The 17,285-nt window shown below is 47.4% G+C and overlaps 1 protein-coding gene across 5 annotated transcripts in view; it reads right to left on the reverse strand.

Annotated features, from left to right (window-relative positions):
• Positions 1-600: 600 nt before the first annotated feature.
• The window catches only part of Pced1b (PC-esterase domain containing 1B), a 142,952-nt gene continuing 126,267 nt past the window's right edge, over positions 601-17,285 (reverse strand). For 2 of the 5 annotated variants that reach the window (XM_021183719.3, XM_085831378.1), the window contains exon 5: positions 601-2,265. In XM_021183719.3, coding sequence (XP_021039378.1) covers positions 910-2,211 — 1,302 coding nt within the window. In that variant the 5' untranslated portion in view covers positions 2,212-2,265 and the 3' untranslated portion in view covers positions 601-909. Of the gene's footprint in view, positions 2,269-8,922; positions 10,118-17,285 lie in introns of those variants that run through there. The other 3 variants (XM_021183723.3, XM_021183722.3, XM_029469637.1) reach the window with 3 other exon arrangements.

The raw sequence follows: 17,285 nt of genomic DNA on the forward strand, positions 1-17,285 counted from the left end.
GAAGGTAAGCCTCCCTGGAACATCCGTGGCTTGTTGTTCATCATAGCTTATTTGGTAGAATGCTTGCTTAGCATGCATGAAGCCCTGGAGTTTGATTCTCCATATCCTATAAACCAGACATAGTAGTGCCTATGTGTAATCCCAGCACGCAGGAAGCAGGAGGCGGAGTGCAAAGGCACGTTCATGAGACTAGCCTTACATGCCTGGGATATCCCCCCTCTGTCTGTGTCTCAGACAGACAGACAGACACACACACACACACACCTTAATGTAATGGTAACAAGTACTGAGTAGGAAAGGCTCAGAGTCATTTGTGTAGACTTCTCTTGCAAATGTTTTAGCTTTTACACCTCTAGCTTTTTCCGGTTCTAAAATGGAATGGTTCTTTGTGAAAATAGAACCCTTTACACCGTCAGCTGTTTTTGAGTAGTCTACTAAGCAGCCCTCAGAACCGCCCATTTAATACATACAGTCCTTGCTGAGCTAACGGCTTAAGAGCAAGGAGAGCCCGCCACCATTAAACACAAACACAAACAGGCACACATGTGCACGCGTCCATACACACCACACACACAACAGCAGAACCGCTTTTGGAAACAATTTCTGTATTTCAATTTTATTTTTACAAAAAGGCAACAAGAATAGCAAGGGGGAGGTAGTAAGAATGCTTGCTTGGTCACTCAGGGGGAAGAGATGGCCTCAGGCAGCAGGAGGGGGCCAGTCTGCTCTTCCCTGCCTCAGTTTCTAACAGCAATAAACAAAGAGAAGTCCAAGACAGGACTAGCTGGGGTTGGGTTAGCAAAGTCACTGTATTAGACCAACAATGAGACAAAAAAAATCCAAACAAACCAAAAACAAAACAGACAGACGTCACACGGCCCCATCCAGAGGTAAGGCTTAGTCGGAACACTACTGGGGCCTTGACTCTAGGCAGGCTGAGGAATGTTTTGGCGGTCGCCTGGGTCTGTCTCTCCAAGGATTATTATAGGGGCCACGAGCAAAATGCCTTGGGAAGCCCCTATGTACTATCGGGGCCTGACGCTGATGACAGGGTGGGCGGAAGTTGGGCACAGGTGGCTGGGGATAAAAGCTAAAGTCGCCCTCAAAGGCATATCCAGTGTGGGTAGGTGGGGGGCTATCGGAATGGATATAGAATTCGTCTGACTGGAAAACAGGGTCTGAGGAAAAATAGGAAACTTGAGGATAGAGTGGGAATGGGGGCATGTGCTGGGGCTGGGGCAGGGGACATCCTAGTAGGGGTGGGGGCCTTATGGGCAAGCCAGGGGATGGGAGAAGGGGAGGTGGCCTAAAAGGACAATGTGGAGACGGGGCAAACACCTGAGGGCCTAGGTTGTCTTGGGGCTGCCTTTCCTCTACCTGGCCTGAACTTTCCCACGCCTCAAAACCAGGCTCCCATGAGTCTCGCTGGGGCAATTCCACACCCCATGCATCGGCCATGTGGGCCAGCAGCAGGTAGGAGAGCTTGCGGTGCGCATGCTCATTCCAGTGCACGCCATCTCCCTGCAGGTGCTTTCTGGCTTGCCGGAAGTGGAAATTTAAGTCCAGCACATCGAAATAGTGCTTTGTGGCTTCCGCATGGCTATAGAAATTGGCTTGGGTCACTTTCTTTTTCAGGGTGGCTACCGAGATCCGGGGGTACTGGCCCTTACACTTCTGTGGGAGGAAGGCCGCCTTGATCTTGTCACCCAAAGGCATAGCAGTGTTCCACACTAGCAGGCACGACTTGGGCAGCACCTGGTCCATGCGCCCAAACAAGTTCTCCAGGTTCTGCCTGTAGCTACTCAAGGAATTCCGCCCATACCTGGAGACGTCCCAGAGGCAAGAGTTCATAATGATCACATCTGGGGCGTGATTGCCGGACTGGAGCTCCTCTAGGACGCTCTCCATGTACTCAGAGTAGACCCGCGTGAGGAAGTAGAAGCGCACCAGATGGTGGTCAGAGCAGAACTCGCGCACCTCGCGGTAGTCCGTGCGGTTGTGCAGGGTATCCAGCTCGCCTCCCATCTTCAGCTGGTCCTTCTCAAAGCTCAGCTCCCCCTTGGTCCTGAGCTGCTTGTTAGTGAGCAGGCAATCCTTCTGCAGCAGGAGCACCAGGTCCTTGTACACCGCCCTATGCACAGAGTCCCCAAGGACGACCACAAACTTGTTGTGGAGTAGCTGCTGTACTTCGGAGGCCAACAGGCGGACCATGGTGCCTGCGGTGTGCCTCTTAGCTCCCTCTTTTGCACAAGCTGGGTCTGGGAACTGCTAGAACAGAAGAGAGAGCGCTGGGAGGGACTCACCCTTAGGCAGAGCAGCAAGCTTTAAGAAAGATAGGGGAAGTACTGTTGGGAGCTGCCGCCTGAGGGTGCCGCCCTTCTCCCCCACCCCGCCCCCCATGGCGAGGAGGGAGGAACACTGCAGGCTTCCCGAAGGCTGAGCCTGAGGGCTGGAAGGAGGAGGTAGGGAGGGAAGAGGGCAGGAGCAAGCGGGAAGCCCTCCTACATCTGCAATCTCATTTAACTATTGGGCAGCTCATGGCTGCCCAGGCTCCATCCAGCCAAGAGGCAGGCACCACCTGTAACCACTTAAGACAAATTAACATGCAGATGCGGTGGCTTACGTTTAGATTCGATCTTCTCTGATGGGCCACATAGTTCCCTGTCACCTCCACCAATTACCATTTCTTGAAGCTCAAACCATATTTAATATGTTAATGATCCAAGCACTTGACTGGGGAGATAGAAGAACTGGGCAGGCTGCTCAAATCCCCAGAACTGACAAGCAGATCCCAGTTTACCTGTCGGCTTGCCTTGCCAAAATGGCAGGCTTCAGATTCAGCAAGAGAACCTATCTCAAAAAGTAAGGCCTTCGTGCAGGCAGCCTTGCCAGGTGATGGCCGTCTTTAATCCTAGCATTTGGGAGGCTGAGGCAGGCAGAACCCTCAGAGGCTAGCCATGTCTAGTACGTTCCAGATGGGCCAATGCTACATGGGGAAGTTTGTCTCAATGAACAAATGAATGTGAAGAAAAAGAGTGGAGACTCCGAAGAGGGAGGGAGACATGCCTCTGGCCCAGAAGGATGAAATTACATCTCCTCTAAAATAAATAAATAGCCAGGCAGTGGTGGCGCACGCCTTTAATCCCAGCGCTTGGGAGGCAGAGGTAGGTGGGTTTCTGAGTTCGAGGCCAGCCTGGTCTACAAAGTGTGTTGTTCCAGGACAGCCAGAGCTACACAGAGAAACCCTGTCTCAAAAAAACAAAAATAAATACATAAATAAATGAATAGGAAGATTCATTTGAGTGTACTTGTGTGTGCACACACCACCCTGCAATGCCACCCACACACCTACAATTAATTAAAGGACTCTTGAAATGTAGGCATCAGAGAGAGAGAGAGAGAGAGCTCTAGTTGAGTCCTCTTTCTTCACAACCAAAGAGAAACCTCCAATGAGTCTCAGTGTCTCACCTTTGTCCTAAGGGTGGTGTGGGTTTTTTTTGGGGGGGGAGGGGGCAGAAATGGGGGAAGACGTAAATATCAAACTTGATTTTCCCTTTCTCCTGTCAATCTAGTTAACCCGCATGTCCCCAGGGACTGAGCTAAGTAGAGAAAAGGTCTTGCCTTATTAAACACTTTGGATGAATGAAATGCTGACGGATGTGGGACTCGGCTTCAAAACCTCAAAATTAAAGTGCGATGGTGCACACGCCTTTAATCCCAGGGCAGCAGAAGCAGAGGCAGGAGGATCTCTGTGAGTTCAAGGCCAGCCTGGTTTACATAGCCAGTTCCAGGTCAGCCATGGCTATGTTATGGGACTGTCTCCAAACACACAAAACTGCAAGTTACCTTCATTCGACTTGCCATCTAGGATTCTTTTCCTGAGACAATTAAAGAGGTAGAAACACACTTCATACTACCAACAAACTGACCAGGAGGGGCACAGAATTCACTTCAAGTACTTAGTGTCGGCCACTTGAGAATGGCAAGATCATATAAGCATGTTAAGTAGGCACAGGTGGATAGCTGGCATGGTACTGTCAATCATTATTTTCTGAGAAAGGTTTTGCTGTATATTCCAGGCTGGCCTTGAACCCCCAATCTTCCCATCTTGGCCTCTGAGAGCTGGTGTTAGAAGTATGCACCACTACATCTGAAACTTCTGGGTCTTACGAGGTGGCCCCTCCTATCCTGGAATTCACTATATAGACCAGGCTGGCCTTAAAGAACTCAAAGAGATCGGCTGCCTCTGCCTCTCAAGTGTTGGTATTAAAGGAAAGAGACAACCGGGCTCAACTAACAAATTAAAATGTTAAGGCTATGCAGCTTGTGGTCCCAAGTATAAATTAAGAAAATAGGGAGAACAGCGAGTTCTCATAGAACAGGTAAAAACACTCACCTGTCTTTACCCATTATCACGTAAACATTATAATCAAAAAAAGTTTTGCAGGGAACCTTTATTCCCAGCACTTGGGAGGCAGGCAGGTATCTATGAGTTAGAGGCCAGCCTGGTCTACTTAGTGAGCTCTGGGGACAGCCAAGGTTACGAAAAGAGACCCTGTCTCAACAAATCCAAAAAGAAAGATCAAAAACATCAGCTCATCATCACGAGGCAGCAAACGAGGCGTTAATGAGGAATCGCACCCACAGGGCTGCAGGTGCTGCTCGGCTGACAGTGCTCACGGAGAACAGGCAGAGCCAAGAGTCCGATCCCCGTTCCCACATCACCAGGGGTGGAGGCAGAAGCTGCAATCTCAGGGCTTGGGAGGTAGAGAGGTAGGAAGATCAGAAGTTCAGGGTCATCTGTGGCTACAGAGTGAGTCTGAGGCCAGCTTGGTGAACACGAGACACTGTCTCAAAAGACACAAACAAGCAAGTCAACAAACAAAAAACCCAAACAAACAAAAACAACAGAGAGAAAGAAAGAAAAGAGAAAAGAAAAGGAAAAAAACAAACCTGAGTTAAACATTATTTGTCCTCTGAGCTCACAATCCCTGAGAAACTGGGCTTGGTATTATATCATAGGACTATGTAATGCTAGCTCTTGGAAGCACGAGGATAACCCTAAGCTCTTAGGCCAGCCTGGTCTACATAGTAAGACCTTGTCTCAAAATACCAAAAAGGAAAAGGAGGTAGGGGGAGGAACCTCACTGATAATTGTAATATAAGCCAGGTGCGGTGGTGCAAACAAACCTGTAATACAATATGGGAGGATCAGTGGTTCAAGGCCAGCCTCAGACAGAAACATACCAGATGACACTTCTTTGGAACCAAGATACTATATGGGGGGGGGGGGGGCGCGCGCAGGTATTGTTTATTCTCCTAAGTCTGCAGGTCTTCATGGAGACCTGAGTGTCAGATCCTGAGGCTGGAGTTCCAGGCAGTTGTGGTAGGTGCTGGGCTCTGAACGGTGGGGCTCTCAATCTGAGCAAACTCTCCAGCCAGGATGTACTTAAAACAACCCTGCCAAGATTGATTCTCAGTGAGCAAGCTACAACAGAACAGCAGTTTAACCATGTGCAATGGTTCATCTGCCATCGGGGTTCTACAAGACCAACGGAGGCGAGATAGCAGGCAAGGGTTTTGAACATAGTGCTGGTATTCACAGAATGGCTCTTGGGTGACCTACAGAAAGCATCATTCTCTCCATTCCTAATCTATAGGAAAGGTTATAGAGAGATTGGAACTAAGATTTACTCATTTTATTCCTAGGCAGCTAACTACCCAGAGCGGATGGTTGTGTGTACCTGGGGGCGGGGCTGGAGAGAATAAATATACCAAATCATTCAAGCTTGAGACACCAATATTGAACAAGGTGTTAGCATAACCCAGGAAGACGAAATGCCACAAGTTGTGACTTCCCTGTGGGAAAGGGTGGCTCCCGGTATCTTCACCAGGGCACCTTGGACCACACACTGCTCCCAAGGATCAGGGCCAAATCAAGCAGAGTTGTCTACAAGAATTCTCCACTGTCCTCCGGGGGAAGAAGGGGGAGATAGCATGGAGGAGGAAGAAAAGGAAGCGTTCCAGTGAGCAACTGAACCCAAAACTCAGAGAGGAGGAGGCAACAACCGGACCAAGTCAGACACCCTCTGCCCTGTGAGACAGAACAGGCTCCGCCGGAATGGCACTCACTCGATACACGGCAAAACCTAAATGCCGCTTTTAGTGGACAGAGAGAACAGTCAGAAAAAGGGTGAATCATCTCAGGTGGTTAACAAAGACCAACCGGTAACTTCCAGTTCCGGGTCTTATTTATAAGAACTGAAACAAAAACAAAAAACAAACAAAAAAAAAAGGGCGGGGGGATTTGCATACAGGCAGGTTAGAGAAATTTGCTAAACTCCCTTAGTAGTTTTTGGATGCTATTTTACACGGACTCACATAATGAGAAGGGAACACACAGTGGGTCAGCTGTTGTCTCAGCCGGTGTGGTGGTCAAACACCTATAATTCCAGCACAAGGCGCAAGGATGAATTTTACTCCAAAAGACTAAAATGAGTTGGCCTCTTCCCTGCAGGGGAGAGATAAGAAAAAGGCTACCAAGGACAGATAAGGTGGGAGCTGGTCCTACAGAGAGATGTGCACAAGTGCCCAAGGCTGTCTGAGGAGAGGGCGGGATTGGAGGCAGAGGGGTAAAAGACTGTCATGGCCACCTACAATTCCACTCTTAAAATGGGGCCCGCTTCCCCAAATCCTAATTACTTTCTGTTTTGCTGCAAGATCTGGGGCTGTAATGCTGTGGGAGCAATATGCATTAATGATGGCTACTGCTATAAAAAAAATGACTTTCAAAGAACTTGCTTGTATTTCTCAATTTGGGGATGATTAATTTTTCAGTAGCTTCATAAGGCATAAATTATAAATCTTTCACTGTTACTTCATAGCGATCCCAAGCCAAACCCAGAGCATTTATTTTTCATTAATCAATGTTTTATAATAATTAGGTTAGTTTTGGAAGACTGACAATGAGCTAGGCCAGTTGCCCTAGGGATGGGACAGAGGTTTTAAATCATACAGACAGACCTGACAAAGGGGTGCTGCCTGCCTGGGCTTCCTGCAGGAAAAACACGTAAGGAGTTTAATAATTTCATGCATCTGACTAAATACCTACTGTGACATTATACTAGGATTAGAAATAGCTCCTTTCTGTTTAAAGGCATTTTGGGAGAATCTAATTTATTATCTATCATATCTATCCATCCATCTATTTTTTTTTAAGACTGGGTCGCACTACGTAGCTTAGAACTCAACGATGTTTAGATCAGGTTGGCCTTGACCATGGGGAGACCTGCCTGCTTCTGCATCCTGAATGCCGAGATTTAAACATACCCATCTCAAATCAGTACTTTTGACTTTTCCAAGATCTCTTTCAATGTTAAGGCATTGCATGTATAGACAAGAAGGTGCTTATTTCTAAGGGTACTCACATACTCGACTTTCCTAGGTTCTGGTATTAGTTTAAAGTTGAACTAAATTTGTCAAAAAAAAAAATCCATGGCCTATAATGGGCCTACATTAGATTGGACCAGGCCTACTAAGACAATTAAGGATCCTAGGGTGGTCCACAAAGCCTGCCTGCCTTCCAACTACGGGCTATGGGTATTCTGGGGGAGGGGCAGTCACTGGACCCTGAACTGGGAAGTCACTAGACTTGATTTGAGGTAAGTTAATATCCACCAAAAATTATAGAAACAATATTTTAAAGGTGGCCTTAGGGTCATATCAAACACATAAAAGTCCTGTGACGAATGTGGTTACATGTGGTTACAACGAAACCACTGCTGGGGAACCACTGGCAGGACCCAGTCTCCTCCTCCCAGGTGGCGCTACCTGCTTACCAGGCCTCAGCGCTTTGGCCTAATTATTAAAAAAAACAAAAAAAACAAAAACCAAAACCTAGTTTCCAGTGTGTGTCAGGGCCTTGACAGCTGTCACCTTGCACATTTAACCTCGTTGACACTTGTGACATAAATGGAAATTTGAACCAGGAAGATGCCTGCCTGCCTTTCAAAGTGAGTTCCAGGTGACCTCAATACTGCTTAGGCAGGAGTTGAGATGGCCTTGCTAGCCTGTGGCTTTATGATACCTCACACTAACGCCTAATACTGCGATTCTTTTGAAAAAAAAAAAATCGATTACATGTTTACAAATTACAAGCTTAAAAACTCTTAAAGCAGTTAGAGCCCAGCCCAGTCTACAGAGTGAGTTCCTGGATAGACAGGGCTACACAGTGACGCCCTCCCTCGAAAAATCAAAAACAACAACAAAAAAAACCCAAAACAACAAAAACCCGACTGTTTCATATGGGCTATATAAAGAAATGTAAGGAATAAATTTAAGAATGAGACAGAAACCCCTAACACTTGATACGCAGACACTTTTTAGGGGAAAATAGATCTTTTGGACAATTTGGAGTGTCTTTTAATTTTTTTCGAGACAGAGTTTCTCTTTGTAGCCCTGGCTGGCCTAGAACTCGGGGAGAATTCCTGCCTCTGCCTCCCGAGGGCTGAAGATTCAAGGTGTGCACACCGCCGTGGATCTTTTAAACAATTCGTGAGAGTTTCATTTCAACCGCATACAGCGATGCGGAATTTTAACCTCACCATCTCGAGTCGTCAGTTCAAGTTCCCCTATAATCTGTCTAACAGGGGAAGGAAAATGCTCCAAGAAACAACAGTGCCATACTGGTCTCAGTCTGGAAACTCATTTCTCAGAGCCTCGGTTTCCCCCTCCAGTAACAGAGGGGATGAGAGGAGACCCGGTGTCTCAAAGGCCTAGTCACGCCTGCGGGACACCGGGCCCCTTTTCAACTCCAGCGCAGCAAGCTGGCCCCACTCTAGAGAAAGCCCGAGGACCCGAAGCCCCCACCCCACCCCCACCCCGGGGTCCCCCTTCCCACCGAGCGCAAAGGCAGACACGTACCTCCTGGGTTAGGTCAGCAGCCGAGTCTCGCCGGGAGCCACCTACATCTCAGGCTACCTCCCCGTGGGCTGACCCTGCGCTCAGCATGCAAGTCACTAGTCCTAAGGTTAGCTCCCACCCTTCTAAAGTCTCGCTGCTCCGAAAAAGAAAGGTAAGTTTCCTTGGCTCCACCTCCAGGCCTGTCCTACCGCCTGGCCTTCAAAGCCACATTTTTAAAGCGCTGTTTGCACAGCCTGTGTCCGGTCCTCTCCCTCCCACTCACTCCTCCTTTGACTTTAATTTGGCTTCCAATCGCATCAAACCCGAAGACGTTTGTCAGTAAGTCACCACTGGCTCCTTGGCTTCCTTTCAAAGGCCGATTCTCGTCCTTCCCAGCTGCTGTTGAACATACGTCTGCAACCTCCTGAGTCCGTGTCACTGGCCCCGCTGGGTCCTGTCCTCCCCTGGAGCCTTTGCCGTACCTCTCTTCTCTCCCAGGAGACTCCCTCAAAGTTGCTCTTTCTCAAGGCCCTCTTCCACCTTGGTCTCAATCACCCTCAAGCCTTGGAGCAGTCCCTACCTTACCCCAGAAAGTTCTGGCTTTGGCCTCAGCCAGATTGTAAATGGCTTCTCTTCCCTAGACTCAGGAGGAAGAAGACAAAGGACCACCCATCACCTTATCGATACTATTTGTATGCAGATAACTCAGAGTTAGGCAATAAAGCCACCAGGCTGAGAGGGAGGGCCCGGGATTTGGCCCTGGGGTTAGATCCAGCTGGAGTTCCCGGCCAGATCTGCACTCTGCCTGCTTTAGGCCTTCTGGCCCAGAGGGGAGGGCAGCCTAGTAAATTACTAGCGATTTCTCAACAGTTGATAGCTAGCAAGATGCTGCCACATTTTAAACCAGCCCATTCTCTACCCCGGAGTCGCCAGCTCCCGGCATTCAGGTGTGTAAAGTTCTTCCGTGGGGGAAGGGAGGAATAACAACAATGGCTTTCCAGACTCTCCAGGGTTCCTGATCCTCTCTCCAAACTGACAATTCCTAAGACCTTTCCCTCCTGACCTTTGGACAATCTTCCTCTAGGTAAATGCTGGCGGTGGACTGGAATGTCTGCTCTTGGTGTTCAGAACTTCACTTCTGGATGGAAATATAGGACTGGGTGGAAGGAAACTCCATCCCCAAGGCTGGTTCGAGTCATTTTAATTTTTCATAAATGGCTTTTCCCACTCTTCTCGAAACATCCAAATCCTTACAATGCTAGCTCAACTCAACTATTTCTATTTATTTCTACTTTATTGGGAGTGCTAAGGATTCAACCCAGGGTCTGACTCATGTTACACAAGACCTGTACATCTTCATTATATACTGTGTAACGGATTGCACGTTAATAATATTAATCAGCATAGTAGATAACATATGGGTATACATTCTCTCATTATATATGTAAGGTAGAACCACCTGCATATTGAAAATATGGTCTAGGATTTTGCAACATTTTCAGGAGGTGGTGGTGGTGGTGGAGGTGGTGGTGGAGGTGGTGGTGGTGGAGGTGGTGGTGGTGGTGGTGGAGGTGGTGGTGGTGGTGGTGGTGGTGGTGGAGGTGGTGGTGGTGGTGGTGGAGGTGGTGGTGGTGGTGGTGGAGGTGGTGGTGGTGGTGGAGGTGGTGGTGGTGGAGGTGGTGGTGGAGGTGGTGGTGGTGGAGGTGGTGGTGGTGGAGGTGGTGGTGGTGGTGGTGGTGGTGGAGGTGGTGGTGGTGGTGGTGGTGGAGGTGGTGGTGGTGGTGGTGGAGGTGGTGGTGGTGGTGGTGGTGGTGGTGGTGGTGGAGGTGGTGGTGGTGGTGGTGGTGGTGGTGGTGGAGGTGGTGGTGGTGGGTGTGTCCCCGATCATCTGGGATCAAACACAGGATCTGTTTAAGATCAGTTTTGTCAGAGATTCTTCCTCTGTCCTTCAGACAGCTGTCTCCTTCCTCCTTAATGCTTGGTTTGCTACTTCAGGTAACTCGCCCTGTCCTGCAGGCTGTCCTCACTTGGGTTCCTCCCGCCTCCACATGCCAACTGGTCTCAGGAGTCCTCTAATCCAGGTCTCCTCCATGTGCCCTGGCTTGCCCATCCATCGCCCTATGCCTCCTCACAGCGGACATTCACAGTGGGTCCTCACAGGCCAGTCAGGTGAAAACTTAGTCTACTTACAGAGAAATCAACAGAGGCTATGCAAAATAGCCCAAGACTGCTCAGCTGGCAAAAGCCAGAACTGAAGAAGTCTTCGGATGAATTAGATAAGATTGGTGCTTAGGTTTCCTTTCTTTGGGTTAAAAAAAATTATATATATATATATATATATATATATATATATAATTTTTTTGAATATATAATTTTTTGAAACCATATATATATATATGGTTTCAAAACCTGAGCTTTTAACCCAGCTATACATATTTGTTCAAATTAAAAGAAGGAAGTAAAATTATCTAGAAAGAAAAATATGCATGTGGTTTCCCTCCTGGTTATTCTCTGCCAGGAAAACTATTTTGCACGCTACTTTAAACGCTTCCACAAGGACACAAAGCAGGCACAGAGCTTCTCTGGTTTGTTATTACTAATTAGCCTTCTTACTTGCGGTGAAATGAAGCATTTCACCGAGGGTTTAGCAACACCAATCTGGTAACATTGTTTCAGGCTCCTCTGGCGATCTTTAAGTGTTTAAACTTGCTTATCCTTGTGTTCCTCTTAAGAAGCCAAGGAAATCGGTACTTTTCTTTTTACACACTCAAAAAACAAGGTTGACAGGGAATGAGCTCCCGGCTTGACAGTCACAGGCTTATGGGACGCAGGGCTGGGGTGCCAAGCCTCTGTGGTCAACCACAACAGACAGGATTGCATAGACAATAAATAGATACCGCACCTCCTTTTCCCTTCAACATGGAACTGGCTGTTTTACTGTATCTTTTTCTTTTTCTTTTCTTTTCTTTTTTTTTTTTTAAGGAGTTTAATTGTTTACCAGTGTAGACCACATAGCTAACAGCTTGTCCTTTGGTGCCACCAAGTCTGGTGCCTGGAGTTCCCCCCCCCCCCACCTGCTCGTTGACTCCTTACAGTAGAGATCTGAGAAACGATGATCGGTCTGAAAATTTAAATGTATATTTAAAAGAGAATGGGGAATCTCCCAAGATCTTACTTCCTTAGTTAGGTAGGGAGGAGGAGGGGGAGGAGAAGGAGGAAGATAGCCTGGGCTACAAGAGACCCATTATCGAAAGAAAAAAAAAAAACAAACCCGAAAACAGAAAGCTGGGGAGTACTTACTTATGGAAACCACTGGTGACTTTTTTAAAAAAGGTGTCTCTCTGTTGATTCTAGATCCTTCCCTAGATAGAGTCCTTTCCTGGCTGTAGATCAGAATGGCCCAGGCTCTGTCTTCGGGGTAAATAAGTTCAGCACTGGGTGCTGCAACTTTCACAAGGCAGTGTCTGGGGAGGTGATGCCATTTCCGGTGGCCTCTGGGGCAAATGACAGGATACTGCATTTGCTCTCTTGCTTTAGGAACAATAATGACCGAAGTTTTAAGACTGCGTCATTAACGTGGACGAAACCTGACGTGGTGGGTAGGCTCTGAATTCATTTTTATGTTGCCTTCCCTCAGTAATTTGAATGTGACCCTTTCTGTTCTCTAAGAGTTTGGGTCCTCCGTTTTTACTATGCCGGGCGTGGTGAATACGAAGCAGAAAGCATTAGGCGTGGGAAAGAGAAGTTGAGGGGAGAGATTTGGGGAGATGAGAGATTTCTCCCTTTACTTCTCATTTAGTAGCCTTGATCCTGTGTTGGGGGAGGGGAAGGCTCTGTTTTTAACCCAGCCTCCCTCTCGGTCTGCACGCAGCTCGGTAGGGGGGATGACTGCCCCTCCACAGCTGGGAGTCGGGATATAGGTCCAAGGTAGTCCAGAAAAAGTCAGAGCTGTGACCAGGAGCCAGGTAAATGCGGGAAAGGTCAGAGTCAGCCCAGTCCCTTCGACTCCCTCTCGCAGACTCCCACTGGAAACTGTCATCTGCTGTGAAAGAAAGGGCCTCTGATTCAGCAGATAAGCTCTGGCCTTGGGTTCTGCTGGGGATGATCTCACTGGGGGGGTGGGGGAGGGAGGGACTCTCACCTCCTACGAATACCGAGATGAAAGAAGGAGGAAATGAATCAGAAAAAAAAAATCAAAACCTAGGAGAAGAGAAACTTAAAAAAACAAAACAAAAAAAACAGCTTTAAAAAAAATAGTAGGGCTTTTTAATAGGTGTTCTAAACACTTCAGAGCAAGCATTAGAATTGAGGTTACTGTTTGGTGTGTCCTTTGTATGTCTGTGTGTAAAACTCCGGCCCTGCCCTCTCTCCCTCTGAGCTCCAGCCCCAGCTTCTAACCTCCATCACAATAAACAGTAGAAAGTATGGAACCAGAAATACTCTGCAGTGAGACCAGTGTAGGCCCAAGCTCACAATCCCCGCACTCGGTAGGGCAGTAGCAGGATCTACACAAAGCCCAGGCCTGTAACCCGACTTTTGTCTGCTTAGTGGGCTCCTTTTTCTTCCACCCTTCTCCAGACCCCTTCTACCCTTTCAACCCCAGAACTCTAGGCTGGAGAGAAAAAGGGGTGGAGGGGAAAGGAGTCTACAATGGCCTTAGACTACTTCCTGCTGGTTAGGGGCGTTCCTTGGGCAAGTTTCATCTTCGCTGTCAAAAGATCTAATTTCTTCTTTCCTCTCTTTGCATACAACTATTATCCAACCACCAGTCAACCAGCCCTTCTACTGGGGCTCTAGTGTTTATACATCCTCTGATTAATCCCCAGAGTTCCAAACGGTCACACACTGGCCAAAAACTATCAAACTATCTGCAGCTGGCAAAATCACCCCCCTCCCTGCCAGTGCACGAGGTAAGCCACAGCGAGCTGCGGTGCACAGTCTGAAGCAGCTCCGTATCCCACGCCTGGGATTAAAACAAAGCATAGTCTTATAATATTTCTGTGTTAAAAAACAAACAAACGGGCTGGTGAGATGGCTCAGTGGGTAAGAGCACCCAATGCTCTTCCAAAGGTCCGAAGTTCAAATCCCAGCAACCACATGGTGGCTCACAACCACCCGTAATGAGATCTGATGCCCTCTTCTGTAGCTGTCTTCAGACAGTGTACTTACATATAATAAATAAATAAATAAATAAATAAATAAATACTTTAAAAACAAACAAACATAGGAGGAACAACACAGTACCCCCAGAGCTCCCTGAGACTAAACCACCAACCAAAGAAAACACATGGTGGGACTCATGGCTCTAGCTGCATATGTAGCAGAGGATGGCCTACTCAGTGGGTCATCAATGGGAGGAGAGGCCCTTGGTCCTGTGAAGGTTCTATGCTACAGTGTGGGGGAATGCCAGGGTCAGGAAGTGGGAGTGAGTGGGTTGGTGAGCAGGGGGAGGGGGAAGACGATGGGGGTTTTTGGAGGGGAAACCAGGAAAGGGGGTAACATTTAAAATGTAAATAAAGAAAATATCTAATAAAAGAAAAGAAAAAAAACAAGGGGGGGAAGGGTATGGGGGACTTTTGGGATAGCATTTGAAATGTAAATGAAGAAAATACCTAATTTAAATAAATAAATAAAAAAGAAAAAGGGAAAAACAAAAAACAAAATAAAACAAATTTCTCATTACACAGACCAGAAACTTAAGGTCATCCTTGACTGTAGGCCTGCGTTTGAAGTGAGTCTGAATTACTTAAGACCCTGCCAGAGGGGAAGGGGGAGCGTAAGGGGGAGGGAGGAGAAGAATGTGCTCCCATCTGAGAGGGGCGGTAGGGAGGGTGGGGGAGGGAGAGAGAGAGAGAGAGAAGACTGTATTCCCAAGACTCTTCTCTAGAAGCACCGCCAGCTACTTTGTCAGAAACATTCTATACAGATATTCCATAGCTGAAGAGATTTCTATATTCTCAAGTCAGGATAGAAAGCAGAAATTATCCTGCTGACAGACAAGGTTTCTCTGTGTAGCCCTGGCTGTCCTGGAATTCACTCTGTAGACCAGGCTGGCCTTGAACTCAGAGATCTACCTGCCTCTGCCTCCCAAGTGCTGGGATTAAAGGCGTGCGCCAACAGTGCCCCGCTTTTTGTTGTTGCTGAAGTTCTTTTCTACGGCAAAGTGAAAATAATCCTGGATTTGCCTAAGCAGAGCTCTCCAAGGCTCAAAGGTCCTGGGGTTGACAATACTGTTCAGTGGTAAAGCCAGTCAAGTGACCTGGAGCAAGAAGGCAGGCAAAGCTATCCTGTGGCGCTGCAGCCAGGCCTTGGAGCACGTGACTTGGTCATGTGACCCGCCCTGGTCTATGGGTCTCCACCCTCCAGCATGGAGAGCTCTGAACTCAAGCTCCCCAGGTTCTTAGTGCACCGGTGGTGGGATGGAGAGTAAAGCTATGGTGTGGGATAGGTGAACCCGAGACCTCTGGCTTTGGCGCCAAGGGACTCACATTTTTTTTTTTTTTTACGACCTAGGTGGTCAGAGAACTCCTCAGAATCTACTCTTTCATTTGCAAAATAATGGCAATAATCACCGCTATGGGAATGCTAAGACTGGGATGAGAACCTGGCACAATATGTCCATAAGACCAAAAAAAAAAAAATTTTTTCTCTATTCTCTCTCTCTCTCCCCCTCTTCCTTCTTCCTCTCCCTCCCTTCCCCGCCCCCCTCAGTCTCAGTCAGTTACAGCCACAGGCTTGTATGCTTTAGGGAATAGCCCAGTAGACAGGGGAAAGATGATACAGAGATGGGGAAAGTTGCCAGAGCCAAGTCCTTGCCCTAGTAAAGAGCCAGGATAGCACGCGCGCGTGCCTCTGTGTGTGTGTGTGTGTGTGTGTGTGTGTGTGTGTGTGTGTGTGTAGCTGCAAGAGACTGGGTGGACACTCCCCCTGGATGAGGAAGAGACTGGCGGCACCTGCCAGGCAACTTGTAGGGCTTGAGTTCTGTTTTTTCTCTGGTCTATCTCAGCAAGGTGGGTGAAGGCATAGCGCAGGCAAGGAGCTATATTTAACCAAGATTGGAGCTAGATTCTATGCTTCGCTATGTATCCCTGACTGACCTGGAACCCCCATATGTAGATCAGGCTATCCTTGAACTCACAGAGATCCACCTGTCTCAGAATCTACTCTTTCATTTGCAAAATAGTGGCGATAATCACCTCTATGGGAATGCTAAGACTGGGATGGGAACCTGGCACAATATGTCCATAAGACAAAAAACAAAAAACAAAACCAAAAAAAAAACCCAAACAAACAAACAAACAAAAAAATCCCTCTGCCCCTGTCTCCTGAGTGTTGGGATTAAAGGCTTGTGCCACCATTCTCAGCCATTTGTTTATTTGGAGACAAGGTCTCACTATGTGGCTCTAGCTTGCCATTTTCCATAAGTAGACTAGGCTGCCCTCCCTCTGCTTCTGCTGGGACTTTAAAGGATGCTGCTGAAGCTGATGATGGTCATTTCATACGCATGCATGTATGTGGAGGTATGGGTCTTTGCACAGGAGTGCAGGTACCTGCAGGGGCCAGCGGAGGCTATCAGACCCCATGGTGCTTGAGTTGCAGGTGGTTATGAGCCGTAAGACGTAGGTTCTGGGAACCCGACTCAGGTTTCGGGCAGAGCAGTGTGTGCTCTTAACTGCGGAACCACCCTTCCAGCTGTGTCTTTGCCTTATTGGTGTTCATTCACGTAAGACTGATATTACAAATTCGTAATTTACTTAAAGTCATGGCTTACTTGAGTCCAAGTACATAAAACCAATTTTTTTTTTTTTTTAGATAGTAGAAAATATTTTTAATGTAATGGCAAAAATAATGTGTTTTCCTCCCTCCTTTTTTTTTTTTTTTTGGTGGTGTTGGATATTAAACTTACAGTCTCAACGATGCTTGGCAAACATCTGTACCCTGTCCAGTAGTGTTCCTTCAACATCAACAACCCTTTATTAGTTCCGGCCACAGCTTATCTTTTTGAAGGGACACCCACCTTCTCTGTTTGAAAGGACAGTTGATTTTTCTTCTCTTCTAGGAATCGAGTGCTCTGAGTGGGCCAGAAATCAGCCCATTCAATATTTACATAAAGATGCATTTACCTCAGTCAGCGGGTGCTTGCATTCAGACTTAGGCTTGGCTACGGTTAAGTAATGGCGGAATTTAGCAAATCAAAAAAAAAAAAGCATGCCTTTTTTTTTTCTTTGCTTGTATGGATATAATGACCTGCATGGTTTTGGTTATTTCTCTTCTAAGAACTTGTGATCTGTGCCTTTAAGTATATATGAGTAAGTCAGCTGTGTATTAACTCAGCATTGGGGAAGCAGAGGCACAAGGGTTGCTGAGAGACTGAGGCCAGCCTG

This window comes from Mus caroli, unplaced genomic scaffold, assembly GCF_978045245.1.
Source record: "Mus caroli unplaced genomic scaffold, Mus_caroli_1 scaffold_16, whole genome shotgun sequence".
NCBI lineage: Eukaryota > Metazoa > Chordata > Mammalia > Rodentia > Muridae > Mus > Mus caroli.